Here is a 13,698-nt window from a genome sequence, read left to right on the forward strand (position 1 = left end):
TCCTTTCTCTGTGAACCGTCCTTCGGATCTTTCCAGGCCCCAAGCTGTTATTTGTCACTGCTCAATGTCCCACTCTTGCATCGTGGTGTTCCTCTTATGTCGTTCGATGTATCGGTTTTTATGCTTCTGTGCTTTTATGTTTGTACATATTTTATGGGCTAATAGCCGTAAATAAACATAAGTAAGTAAGTAAGTGGGTCTCAAGAGTACTTCAACATAGAACCAGTGGGCTTCTGGGAATTGGACTCCAGACTGGGGAGGGGGGTCTGGCTGTGTGGTGTAGTGGGTAGAGTGTTGGGCTGAGACCTAGAAGGCCAGAATTCAAATCCCCACACAACCATGAAGCTGTCTGGGTGAGCTTGGGCCAGTTCCTGTCTCTCAGCCTAACCTACCTCACAGGGTTGTTGTGAGCATAAAATGAGGAGGGGGAAGATCCTTGAGCTGCATGGAGGAATGGTGGGAGAATAATGCTTGGCATCCACAAGGGTTGCTAACATGAATAAAAATGGGGGGGGTAAGCCCCTCCCTGCATAATCAATCACACACACCAATTGAAGGGCAATGCCCATCCACTTTGGGCTGCGAGCTGCCTTTGGAGTGAATCATAGAATCATAGAGTTGGAAGAGACCACAAGGGCCATTGAGTCCAACCCCCTGCCAAGCAGGAAACACCATCAGAGCACTCCTGACATATGGTTGTCAAGCCTCTGCTTAAAGACCTCCAAAGAAGGAGACTCCACCACACTCCTTGGCAGCAAATTTCACTGTCGAACAGCTCTTACTGTCAGGAAGTTCTTCCTAATGTTTAGGTGGAATCTTCTTTCTTGTAGTTTGGATCCATTGCTCCGTGTCCGCTTCTCTGGAGCAGCAGAAAACAACCCTTCTCCCTCCTCTATGTGACATCCTTTTATATATTTGAACATGGCTATCATATCACCCCTTAACCTCCTCTTCTCCAGGCTAAACATACCCAGCTCCCTTAGCCGTTCCTCATAAGGCATCGTTTCCAGGCCTTTGACCATTTTGGTTGCCCTCCTCTGGACACGTTCCAGTTTGTCAGTGTCCTTCTTGAACTGTGGTGCCCAGAACTGGACACAGTACTCCAAGTGAGGTCTGACCAGAGCAGAATACAGTGGCGCTATTACTTCCCTTGATCTAGATGCTATACTCCTATTGATGCAGCCCAGAATTGCATTGGCTTTTTAAGCTGCTGCGTCACACTGTTGGCTCATGTCAAGTTTGTGGTCAACCAAGACTCCTAGATCCTTTTCACATGTACTGCTCTCGAGCCAGGTGTCACCCATCTTGTATTTGTGCCTCTCATTTTTTTTGCCCAAGTGCAATACTTTACATTTCTCCCTGTTAAAATTCATCTTGTTTGTTTTGGCCCAGTTCTCTAATCTGTCAAGGTCGTTTTGAAGTGTGATCCTGTCCTCTGGGGTGTTAGCCACCCCTCCCAGTTTGGTGTCATCTGCAAATTTGATCAGGATGCCCTTGAGTCCATCATCCAAGTCGTTGATAAAGATGTTGAATAAGACCGGGCCCAAGACAGAACCCTGTGGCACCCCACTAGTCACTCTTCTCCAGGATGAAGAGGAACCATTGATGAGCACCCTTTGGGTTCGGTCAGTCAGCCAGTTACAAATCCACTGAGTGGTAGCATAGTCAAGACCGCATTTTACCAGCTTCTTTACAAGAATATCATGGGGCACCTTGTCAAATGCCTTGCTGAAATCAAGGTAGGCTACATCCACTTCTACACTTGAGGGATTGCCTTACGCCCTGTGTGCCTACTCAACCTGCACAACTGGGACTGTTACAGCTGCCACGTAAGACTCATTCCACCCTTGCAAAAATTCTATATTTTAGTGCAACAGCACTGACACTTTGGGACTCCCTGCCTAGGGACCCAGGCAGCTGCCTTCACTGTACTCTTCCCCACACCTCCGTAAGGCCTTCAGGTTTAGGGGCCTTTGGAAGACATGTGGAAGGCTGCAGGGTGTGGAAAGCCTTTTCTTACTGCGGAGTTTAATGGTCATGGCAATATTTTGAAATGTGTGCCTTTATTTCACTGCTTCATTAAACATTTCCATGAGGAGTTTTTGTAAACTTGTTTTACGTTTTTTTGACAATCTACTGGGGTAGAAATGATATAGGATGAATTAAATTAAATTACATTAAATTAAAATGAACTCTGTTGAAACTGAATCCAAAGTGGTGAAGGTCTAACTCTCTGCTTGCATCATTCTTGTGCTTCTGCCTGATTTTGTTTTGTCTGGAAACTGAGTGAGATAAAAACTTCTCATGCTACAGCACCCGCCACCCTGCAGATGTTCAGGACCTCAAGGACACTAACCCTTTCTCCAAATTCTTTTTTAAAAATCAATTTTTATTAAAAGATTTCAACGTAATATACAATACATGGCTCTGCTGTGCCTCATTCTGAAGGAAACAGGAATCCTGGGAAAGTGCCTGGAAGCCCTGGAACCTCATGTTGCTCAGAGATTGGGGTAGTCTGCAGCATGTGTGCATATGTGCTTGTGTGTATGAAATAGAAATTTGGGTCTACTTCTGCGTGTTAAGGAGGAAGAAAATGCAGGGAGCTCATTTCCCACGGTCTCTCCTAGTAGAGCTGGCCATGAGATTAAAACATTGCACCCTCTGCCACAGCCACAGATGTAAAGATGAAGTAGAGCTGTGAATCAGCAACATATTGCTGACAATGTACTCCAAAACTCTGGATGACCCCATTTAAACAATGACTGGGTTGCCTAGACTCACACATGTGTGTATAACATAGTAGTTCAGGGGACAAAGTGCATGCAGTATGCTACTTGTGAGGTGCTCAGAAGGAAGAATATGCAGAAAGATCCTTCCAGGTGACCTGTTTATTGAGCATTCATCCTGATTTGTTTGTGGGGTGGTGATACTACATGTATCAAGCTTTCCAGGGCATTTACCTATCACTTTTCCTCTTGCAAAAAGCCCAGCTGGGGGGACCTGGAAGTGTGCCAGGAAGAGCAATTTTGTAGTGGGTTTGTTGCACAGGAGCACCAAGTTCACTAACTGGCTGATTCAGATTGAATCCCATTCAAAAAGAGTGCAATGGTGTGTGTTTCAGCCAGCCATCCGGCTGCTGCAACTATTCCCTGGGTGCCACCACACTGTCCTGTCTGTGTGTTTGGAAGGGAATGGGAGCTATGCTCCCCCCAGAGACACTCCACTCCTTCTTCCTTAGCTGTGCTGCTCAACAGTTGAGGCAACCTTCACAGTTCTGGGATGCCAATACAAAAGACTATAAATACAAAATATATTTATAGTGCAGGGGTTCCTCCAGAGAAGATGACCACATGTTCGTTTTGCGTTCATGTCTTGCTTGCCCAAAACTTAACACAGTGGTTAGATTCTGCTAAGGGAATGGTCAGAGTGCTTTAATCCATTCTCACTGGAAAAGCTGAAGTTCTGGGCTGGACCTGAATCCCTCCCACAAAATACTGACAGTCTGGAAACACCCTGGGTGCAAACATGTTTTACTGGGGAAAGGATCTTTGCCTCTTCCTCCTTCCTAACCTGCAGTAGTGCCCTGGCAAATCACAAAGTGCATGCTCCCTTCATGGTACTCACAGCCACACCGCTTCTAAGATTATACAAATTTAATATATCAACAACAAATAAACACAATAAGGCTATAATGATACAATCTGAATCATTAGGGGTGCATTGCAGCAGTCATTGCAAATCTCAATGAGTCGCCTTTCAGTCAGAAGTTCTGCAGCACAGGTGGTTCTGATGATTCCCCTGTAAGGAAGGCTTACAATGTAGGAGGCTTTGGGGCTTTGCGAGAGGGGGGAAAGGGGGACATCATAGAAGTATGCATGATGTGGGAAAGGTGCAGAGCAATGCTTTCTCCCTCATACCAGAACCTGGATCTCTTTAAGAAAGCTGAACATTGGAAGATTCAGGCCAGACACAGAGTGCCTAGTGACACTGAAATTTCCTCCTTCCAGAGGCACTGACGGGGATGGCTTTAAGAAAGGATTCGTCAAATTCATGGAGGGTTAGACCATGTTGCACCTCCAGCCACAGAAGCAGTCTACCTCTGCATACCAGTTGCAGGTGTCCCAAGTGGGGAGAGTGGGGCTGCATTTGGAGTCTGCTTGGGGCTTCCCTTGGACATCTGCTGGGCTGCTGAGAGCTAGACTAGATGGGCCTTGGTCTGATCCTGCAGGGCTGTGACAATAAGAGCCTGGAGTATGGCTGCTTCAGGAGCTATTCAGTGAACAGCTGAGCAGAGCTTCATCTCCCTGGGAAGGGGCACGTGCTCAGCAAAGCTGTCTCTTGCTTCTGGTCCTATGAGTTGGGGTGGGGACAGGGAGGAAAGGGGTGCAGGCTTCTGTAGAGGCTGGAATCTCTCTCCTGCCTCTCTCTGCCACCTCTGATGTGCCCTAAAAGGCAGTTGGCATAGGAAGCAAACTAATAGCCAGGTCCATCTGTACTGGCTCAGTTTGACCTATTCTGCCAGATGCTGTCTTTCATATTGACACCCAAGAGCCTTTCCGCTCCAGAGATCTGGGGCTGAACCACAGGAGTCACTCCCCCCCCCCTTTCCAAATGCCGTTTGGTTCTCCTCATTCTTTTTGTGCCCTCCAGGCTGCCAACTTGAATAAAATATCCCCACCCCACATAATCAATCACATGACATGGTGCATGCACACCATTTGAATGGCAGTACACATCAACTTGGGGGGCCCGTCCCCCTCAAATATTTTATTGTGAAAGGGGTCCAAGGGGACCTGGGCCTGTGAGAGCTGGCTCCTGTGATGCTCTCTCGCTCCTTCCTTGCCTGGTCTCCCTTCCTCTCTCTGCCATCTCTCTCTCTCTCTTTCTGTGTCCATGTTGCTTCACTTTCATTGTCCTCCCTTCAGTCTCCACTATTGCATTATGCCCCCTCTCTTGGCCCACCCATGGGCATTCATTCCACTGCCTGCAGCATGCCAGGGTTCTACACATCCAGAAGCAAAGCCTCAGGTCTCTCCCCTGATTGCATCTTCACCACAACCCTGTGAGGTAGGCTAAGTGGTTGGTAAGGGACTGGCCCAGTATAGCCCAGTGAAGCTGCCAAAGCCAGCAGGATGGCGGTTAAGATTAAACAAACACCCCCCCACACACTTTCCCCTCAGATGAGAAAGCCGGGATGAGTCATGCTAGCAGCCTGTGGCCTTGATGGGCTTAGAGGCAGCCCCGCACACCTGGTATTCCACCTCTCAACCAAGGAAGAGAGAAAGAGCCAAGCGCCACCAGCGCAATTAGCAGCCACCTTGGTGACGAGCATCCAGGACCCTTTCACCCAGAAACCAGCCCGTTAGCAAGAGCCCCGCGGCAACGCGCACGGGCAGAGGCGGGCACCCCAAGGCCAGGCTGCATCTCTGCCCGCCCCCGGCTCTGCCCCCTTGTCTGCAAGCAGGCTGCCTCCTGGGAGCATCAGCCTTTTCTCACGAGACACAAGCGCACGACTTTCCCCTCCCACTTGCCGCCCGCCCCAGTCTTTCTCCGACGCCTCAGATCGGGGCACGCGGCGACTTATCCCAGGTGGGAATTCGGCTGGCGTTGCTTGCAGAAAGCGGCAGAAACTCCAATTCTTCTTATTCGGTAGGTTTTCTGTGACCCAGACAACTTTTCCCCAAAAAGTATGGGTTGACTACTGATTTACCATTTAAACGGCAAAAAGACCTAGGTTTGTAGGACAGGTGGAAAAAAAACCCACGAATTACATTTAAAGTTCTGCGAGATGCGAAGGAAAGCTTGCGTTTTAGACTTCTGCTTTACAGCTTGTTGCTTGGTGCGATTAACGGAATGGAGGATATTGAGAAATAAGAGACTTTGGGAATTAGAAGGTTGGGATTTAAGGGTTAGATGGCTTGGATATTTGTGGTAGATAAAATTAAAGTAATTGCGCACTTTAAGAACCAGTCTGTTAGACGTGCGTGGCGTGTTAAGAATCTGGAAATAGATATAAAGTTAGTTTATGCGCAAAGACTCCATTTTGGGTTTCACCAGAAGCCGCTTTTTACAGAAAAAGGGTGACGGATAAAGAGAAATGGTTAACCTGTCGAGAGTTCTTAAAGTCGAAACGAGGAGATTGTAAAATTAAAACAAGGACAAAATTAATAGTGGAAGGTTACAATTTCCAGTGGTTTTCTCTTTTACAATTTATAAAAGAGGGCTCGGTTCTTTTTCGGGGGAGGGGGTGACGGGGATTTTTGCTGTTGCTGATGTTAATTTTTTACATCTTTATTTTGGATCATATGATTTATGTGGAATATTATGATTTACGTGGATTTTTTTCAATTTGGTTGTGTACCTTTTGGCATTTTGTTCATTGCTTATGACTAGTTTTGCTGTGTTTGCACAAAATATATAATATTTTATTTTTTGTAAGCTGCCTTGCACATGGTTTGAACTTTGGAAAGGCAACATACACCACTGGGTTTTTCAGGTATCCAGAGAAATTGTGGATTTTAGGACTTAGAAATGGGTCACTAGCTTTATTTGGCACTGCCAGAAAAGACTGCCCCTTAAAATTCTGTTTCTAACGCGTAGTATTTAAAGGCAAACTTTATCCTGTTTTATGTCAGGAGTTGGGAATTCTAGAAGTAGAATTCCTTTTTACACGTTCTTACTTCCTGTACTGCTTGAATGGAAGAGTAAAAACTTCACTTACGAATTAATTATGTTAAGCGAGGCAAACGTTAGGTCAGGAAGCGAAAGAGAGACTATGGAAAGAGAGACTAGAAAGCCGAGTAAATGGGACTGTATTGCCTTCGCTGCCCATTTCTGCCTTCGGGCTCAGAACACAATAATATTTCAGGTGTTCTAGTGTATAATTCGGAGACAGGAGTTGATTTTACTTATTGTAACATCCTGGTGAGCACAGAGAGAAGTACGGCTATGATAAATGGAGAAAGGGAAGGCTGGTGGGTCTGGATGCATTTTGAGCAGAGGAGGAGGGTCTGTGGAACTGCCCACCACTGACTGCCGTGTACTGTTCCCAGGATAGGTAAAGATCATTAAACAGTTTTCAAATTGAAAAAGGTGTTTCATTTTTTAGATCCTTAGTAACACCATCCAGTTCATTTAACCACAACCTACGACCCTTGAGGTTTTTACTGAAGCAAAAGGATTGATTCCATCCCTGTACAGTATTATGATTTGAGGATGCCTGTTTCATAGCAGCTCCTGTGCCTCTGCCTTCTGCTGCATTTAAAATGAAATTGCTGGTCATTTCCCCAGGAGTAAAAAGACCTAGTCTGGGCTTATTCTTGGGAATTACTTTGCAACAAACAACAAAGCTAACACAGAAGGAAGCTTTTTCCTATTCAGTACATATTGTTGATATTTAACACCAGGAGGCTGTATGTGTTTCTGCCATTTGAAGGCAGGCCTCTTTAGGGAAGCTTTTAATATCTGGAGGACTTTTGTATTTTAATATTTTGTTGAAAGCTGCCCAGAATGGCTGGGGAAACCCAGCCAGATGGGCAGGGTATAAATAAATTATTTTAATTCTTATTGCAATTTGTATGAGATACATGGCAAGGAGTATAAGTAAGACTTGTTTTGATGATTCAACTCCCTTTGGGGTGATTTTTTTTCAATGTCTCTGGGGTGTTGACTGAATGGTCAGTTTATAAAACTGTGCTGTTGTGGTTGGTCGCTTTTCTGAATAATAGATTTAAGTTTTATATTGGTTGAGCTATTTTTACATAAAGTTGCTCTGTTAGGTGGATTATTTAATTGTATGTATATATTGTGATGATTTCAATTCTTTAAAAAGTGTTTTACAGGTGTTGTTCAAATAGATAGATAGCATTTCATTGTTTTAAATAATGCCCTTTCCTCTCAAAATGCCCCTGGCCTAATATCCCACTTTGGTACTGATCTCCTCCCTCCTCCTCCTTTCTTTCCTTTTCTTCCTAATGATCTGATTTTAAAAGAGAATTGGAATTTAATTCAAACATGTTGAAGACCACACCTAAAAGCTTTAGCAATGGAGTCATTGCTACTTTTTCCCATTGCAAAAAGTATCTTACCAGGCTGAGGCATTTTTCTGCTGGAGAGGTGGCTCCACAGAAACACCCTCTGTCATACAAGCAGTCCTCTGCAAGGAGATCCTTGGACTGGGAGGGACCATATTCCAAATGAGGGGGAGCATGAAGCCTGGCTCTGGGCTTTTGTTTCATGTTGGAATGGAGATGTAAAATCACCTCTTTTGTATTCAGGTCAGGACAACAGATCCACACCTGGGAGCTTGATGGAGGGTGAAGGGATCAACGGTGATCCAGGGCAAGCTGCACTTGCTGCTCAGGTAAGGCCAGAAGGGTACTTGGCAGATGAATGGTTTCTATAATAACTGAAATGTGCTTCATTTGCAACTAAGTAGAGCCTGTGATGCCTTTAGCACCCTGCCTTTTTGCTCCGTCTCCGTAATAGCACTGTCTGCTCATTCCCAACTTCTTCAACCAGTGCCTCTATGCCTTCTGTAAATGTCTGGAGTAAATGTCTACCAGGAAGTGTCTGTCCTCTCCAGGATGTTGCAAACATGAAGGAGGCGCTCAATGGCCTTAAGACGGCGGTGAAAGCAGTATTAAAGCAGGTTGAAGCATATTTTGGGAAGCTCCAGCTGCTTGAAGAAAAACTCCAGCAGATGCTAGCAACACTCCAGCAAGCAAGAGGTATTTTTGAGAATCCTGTCTTCACAAATTCCAGGGACATGGTCCTCCCAATGATGCTGGGTCTCAAGTCCCATCATCCATGATGAGCGCTGGCCATGTTGGCTGGGGCTTAGGGGAGTCCCACCACAGTCTAGAGCCCAGTTCAGTGCGCCTTTGTGGGCAGCTGGTAGCCATGCCAGGGCTTGGCATCGGGTCTCTAGATCAGGGTTGAGGTGGTGGTTCCAGGAAATGGGCTCCAATGGTTCAGGCCCCTTCCATTACAGTCCTTCAAAGGGTTTTAAAATATTGATAAGAAATGGACTGAAAATAAAATAATAAAATAAAACTTGTCTTTTTTGCTGTGGTCCCTGCCCTAGCAGAGGAGGGCCCATGCCTTTCTTTCCCCTGGCTGGTTAACCCCTGCGCGGTTCCTCTGTTCTTTTGTTCCAGTTGCTGGGGATATTGGCTTGGGGTTGGACCTGGGCTAGGTGGTGTATTCCCTCATGGCTCACTTGTATTTGTGCTAACAACACTGTATCGTTGGCATGTAGCAAAATGGATACATTGTGCTATGAAACTGAAACAGGGGAAAAATCTGGCCATTTTGGTTCCTTTATTGCATAATTTACATAAATGTTAAAAAGCACAATTTTAAAAAGAATTTAAAAGTATTTAAAAATATTTAAAATTATTTAGGAATTACAAGGTTAACCTTTTTAAAAGATATTTACAAAGTTTTAAAAGCCTGTATGTGTAACTGCTGATGATGTGGGGGGGTGGCGGCAGATGTGGTTCTAAGACTCCCTTAAAACTGATTTACAATGCTGGCTCTTGGGGATTGAAAGGGCACATAAAAAGGCCTTACCCCAAATTAAAGAAAAAACAGCAAACAACCCAGTCAAACAATTAAAAAAACACACCTGTGGAGCTCAGATGAACAAGTCCCACTTCGGTGCCAACTTGACCGGAATGACATGCACAGATGCTCCTTTCTTTTCCTGAGTTATAGCAGCTCTTTTGGCTGAGGTGTGGCATGCATGCTTGCCTAGAGAATTTGGGGATGGCCACTTCCAATCTACCAGGAAGCCTTTTTTCTGCTGGAGAAACAGCTAGCACCAGCAGAGGGAGGCAGCACTCCACAGAAAAAAACTGTCATACAAGCCGTCCTCTACGGCTGAAAAACATGAGGTATCCTCACACTGCATGACAGAGGGGGAAACTGCTTTGGCTGGGAGGGGACTGAAAGTGACCATATCATAGCTGTCAACTTTTCCCTTTTCTTGCGAGGAATCCTATTCAGAATAGGGAAATTTCCCTTAAAAAAAGGGAAACGTTGACAGCTATGGACCATATTCCAGATGAGGGAGAGAATAAAGCTCTAGGCTTTAGTTTTATGTTGGAATGGAGATGTAAAATAACTTGTTTTGTATTCAGTTGAGGCCATGAGATCCAAGCTCAATGGGGATCATCCAAGTTTTGCTGTGATATCTGCTGAGGTAAGCCCAGAAGAGTTGCTGAGCTTTTGGGGGAAATCGCAAAAAAAAAAAAAAAATGGACGTCTTTGAGCTTTCTAATAGTAAAATCACCAAAAACAGCACTGCTGACATGGGTTGCCATACGTCTGGATTTTTCTGGACATTTTGCCAATTTCTGCCCAGACACTGCTTCCTACAGCAGTATTCCATGTATGTCTGGGAAATTCTGGATGTATGGCAACCCTAGGGTGGGTGGCAGGTTAACTTAATCTGGTTGGATCGTTTAAATTGCCAGAAAAAGGGCCAATTTAAAGCAGTAGCTGTCTAGTTCACATAGTTCCTGAACAAGCATACATGGAAAATGGTTTCTATAATAGCTGAAATGTGCTTCATTTGCAGCTAGGTAGAGCCTCTCTGCTAATGCAGAGCACAATCCAAAACTTCAGGCAAGGCCAGAATCCAGAGCAGCTCTGAAGTACCACCGCTGTAACACCAGCGCTTGGCCTTCTGGCACCTGCAGGCTAGGGAAAGAGCTCTCTGGGCGCTGCCTGTGATTCCCTTTAGCACCCTGGGGTGGAGCTCCTTCTCCATAATAGCACTGTCTGCTCATTCTCAACTTCTTCAACCAGTGCCTCTATGCCTTCTGTAAATGTCTGGAGTAAATGTCTACCAGGAAGTGTCTGTCCTCTCCAGGATGTTGCAAACATGAAGGAGGCGCTCAATGGCCTTAAGACGTCGGCAGAAACAGTACTTATGGCTGCGCAAGTATTTCTTATGAACCTCCAGGAGCTTGAAGAAAAACTCCAGCAGCTGTCAGCGATACCCCAGGAGCCACAAGCAGGAGGTATTTTTGAGAATCCTGTCTTCACAAATTCCGGGGACATGGTCCTCCCAATGATGCTGGGTTTCAAGTCCCATCATCCATGATGAGCGCTGGCCATGTTGGCTGGGGCTTAGGGGAGTCCCACCACAGTCTGGAACACAGTTCAGTGCGCCTTTGTGGGGAGCTGGTAGCCATGCCAGGGTTGCCTTCGCTGCGTGGAAGGGGTGGCATCCCTCCCCCCAGGAGCCCAGAGGCCAGTAGCAGACTGTGCATGTGCCTCTGAAGGGCACCAAGGTTTGCTGTCTTCCTTGTGGCCAGGATTTCCTGTCTTCCTTGGTTGTCCATTTTTGCCATAAAAAATGAAAGTACAGCATAATGGAAACATGCCCTCCAACATTTCTCTGATGAAAATAGGGTCATCCTAAGGAAAAGTAGGACATTCTGGAATCTAACTGAAAACAGGGATGGCTTCTCTAAATCAGGGACATCTCTGGGAAATAGGACATTTGGAGGGTCTGTGAAAATACAGTTTGTGGTTGTACATGCCATATACCAATTTTAACTGGTGGTTCTTTGGCTTTTCCCTCAGCTATTCTTTCACTTGAGGAAGAAGAGGAGGAAGAGGAAGAGGAAGAAGAGAAGGAGGAGGCAGAGGAGAAAGAGAAGGAGGAAGAAGAGGAGGAAGAGAAGGAGGAAGAAGAGGAGGAGGAGCAGGAAGAGGAAGAGGAGGAGGAGGAAGAAGAGGAGGAGGAAGAGGAGGGAGAGAAGGAGGAAGAAGAGGAGGAGGAGGAAGAAGAGGAGGAAGAGAAGGAGGAGCCCCCGAAGAAGAAAAACAAAGAAAACTGAGGGAATATATTTTCATTTATATTTCTCTTATCAGTTATATTCCTATAATTATTTGAAAAGTTTAGCAATATGATGTGTATTTGTACTGAATAGAGATTAGTCTTCTGAGCACAGTCTGTGAAAAGGTTTCTGAAGATCAGCAGCACTTGGCTTTAGCTTGCTGCTAAGAAATCACTCATTGCTCCTTCCTTTCATATATCACTGTTTTATTGCAGTCCTTGCCATAGCTGTCCAGAGAAGTATTCTCAGGATCCTGTTGAGGTTTCTGCCTTCCCTACTTCCCCCTGGACAGAACTGGTTCTTTGGAATCTGGTAGCCACTGTCCCTTAAAGTTTAGCCTTTTGAGACGCAGGACCCACTTTTCACCCAAGCATGCACCTGAGAGCTCATTTCTTAAATTTCTGGGGCATGCATTTATATTCCCTGAATTGTGGAGGCTCCATTGACAGCAATGAGAAACCGAGCCTTTAGAGTCATCAGCCCAGACCTGTGGAACTCCTTGCCAATAGAGATTAAGAGGGCACTTTCTGTGCCAACTTTTAAACACCTACTGTTTCATTCCACCAGGCCTATGCGGGCACACCTCCCACAATGGTATATGGGTGCACTTATACATTTTGTCATTCAGTGGTATATATTCCTTTATTAATAAATAAAATAGTTAACTGAATATGTTGAGAGTGCTTCTGTTGTGACCCTCCCTGACCCCAGCTGAGAGCAACACTTTAAAGCAGGTGTGGGGAGCATCATCCAGATGTTTTGAATCTGTAGCATGAGCCTCTGGTTATCAGCTGTGTTCCTGGGGCTGTTGGGAGTTGCAGTTCAGCACCATCTGGGTGGTTGCCTTGGGTTTCTGACGCTGTGATAGAAACCCACAATGGAAATGGCGCAGCAGAGGAGGATGCACAGACCGCTTTGCATTACGGTGCAGAACATGTCTGGGTTCACTGGGATTAGAGATGGCAGCAGTGACCAACCCTTTTCCCCACAGCCAAAGGGCCCCCCTGCCTCCCATCTGGGGCTAGTGTGTCAGTGATGGCTGTGGCCACTGCCAACTCCCACCTCACATGCACACATCAGAGCACCACAGTGACCAGCTGGCAACCCCTCTCCTGTCAAATCCTCCGCAAAGGACAAGGGCCTGGGGGGACAGTTTCCTCCCCATCACAGCGCTGGGATGGGCAGAGTGCTTGAAATCTCTTTGCTGTGCCGAGATGGGGAGGAAAACCGCAACCGCTCTGCTCTTCAGATGAGAGGCAACAGGACTTGCTGTTACTTATGAGATACTCAAGGCCACTGTCGTCCACCTCCTTCTTCCAAAATTCCTGGATCTGGGCAGTGCAAGGACTCTTCCATGAATCATTCTTTCAATTTCCCCAGGCAGTTTCAGTTTTTGATTGACTCACATTCCTGGGAATGTTGAACCTTCCTCTTGTTCCTGTGCTGTTACATAAACAGCTGTTCAGTAGTTGATGGGGGAAGTTTCTCTAGGGTGTCTCAGTCCAACCATCTAGTTTCCAACACATTCCCATCTAATTGGGGGGTTGGGGTTGGGAATGTGCCAAAAAATACTTCTAAGGCCTTTGGCCGCAGAATGGGGCTTCCTAAACATTTCTTGAGCCTTATACATGCTGCTGAGGTCTTCTAGGTTTCACTGAAGGTGAGGAGCCAGCCTACCTTCTCCTGGTGAGCGGCTCCAAATCTTTGCTTTCAAAGAAACAATAAATGTCACAATTCATGAGGAAATACTCAAATTGTAAGTCATTTTCAAAGGAGGTTGAATCGGTGCACATACGCTCTCTTTGACTTGCTCATAAATTCTGGTAAAATATTGCGGTGGCACATC

At 45.8% G+C, this 13,698-nt stretch overlaps 1 protein-coding gene across 1 annotated transcript; it reads left to right on the top strand.

Annotated features, from left to right (window-relative positions):
* The first annotated feature begins 5,588 nt into the window (after positions 1–5,588).
* On the top strand, positions 5,589–12,476 carry LOC309362214 (uncharacterized protein). Its single transcript, XM_081897731.1, has 6 exons — positions 5,589–5,649; positions 8,277–8,362; positions 8,585–8,729; positions 10,143–10,204; positions 10,877–11,027; positions 11,596–12,476. Exons 2-6 carry the CDS (start codon positions 8,309–8,311, stop codon positions 11,850–11,852), a joined length of 669 nt encoding a protein of 222 aa, XP_081753857.1. The 5' UTR covers positions 5,589–5,649; positions 8,277–8,308; the 3' UTR covers positions 11,853–12,476.
* Positions 12,477–13,698: the final 1,222 nt, after the last annotated feature.

The sequence above is a fragment of the Podarcis melisellensis genome (genome assembly GCF_964234715.1).
Source record: "Podarcis melisellensis genome assembly, chromosome: Z".
In the NCBI taxonomy this organism is placed as follows: Eukaryota; Metazoa; Chordata; class Lepidosauria; order Squamata; family Lacertidae; genus Podarcis; species Podarcis melisellensis.

Coding starts and splice junctions, on each gene's coding strand:
- LOC309362214 (XM_081897731.1), top strand. CDS start 8,309: ATGGAGGGTGAAGGGATCAACGGTGATCCAGGGCAAGCTGCACTTGCT. Junction 8,363..8,584: donor AAGCTGCACTTGCTGCTCAG/GTAAGGCCAGAA, acceptor TGTCCTCTCCAG/GATGTTGCAAACATGAAGGA. Junction 10,205..10,876: donor TTGCTGTGATATCTGCTGAG/GTAAGCCCAGAA, acceptor TGTCCTCTCCAG/GATGTTGCAAACATGAAGGA.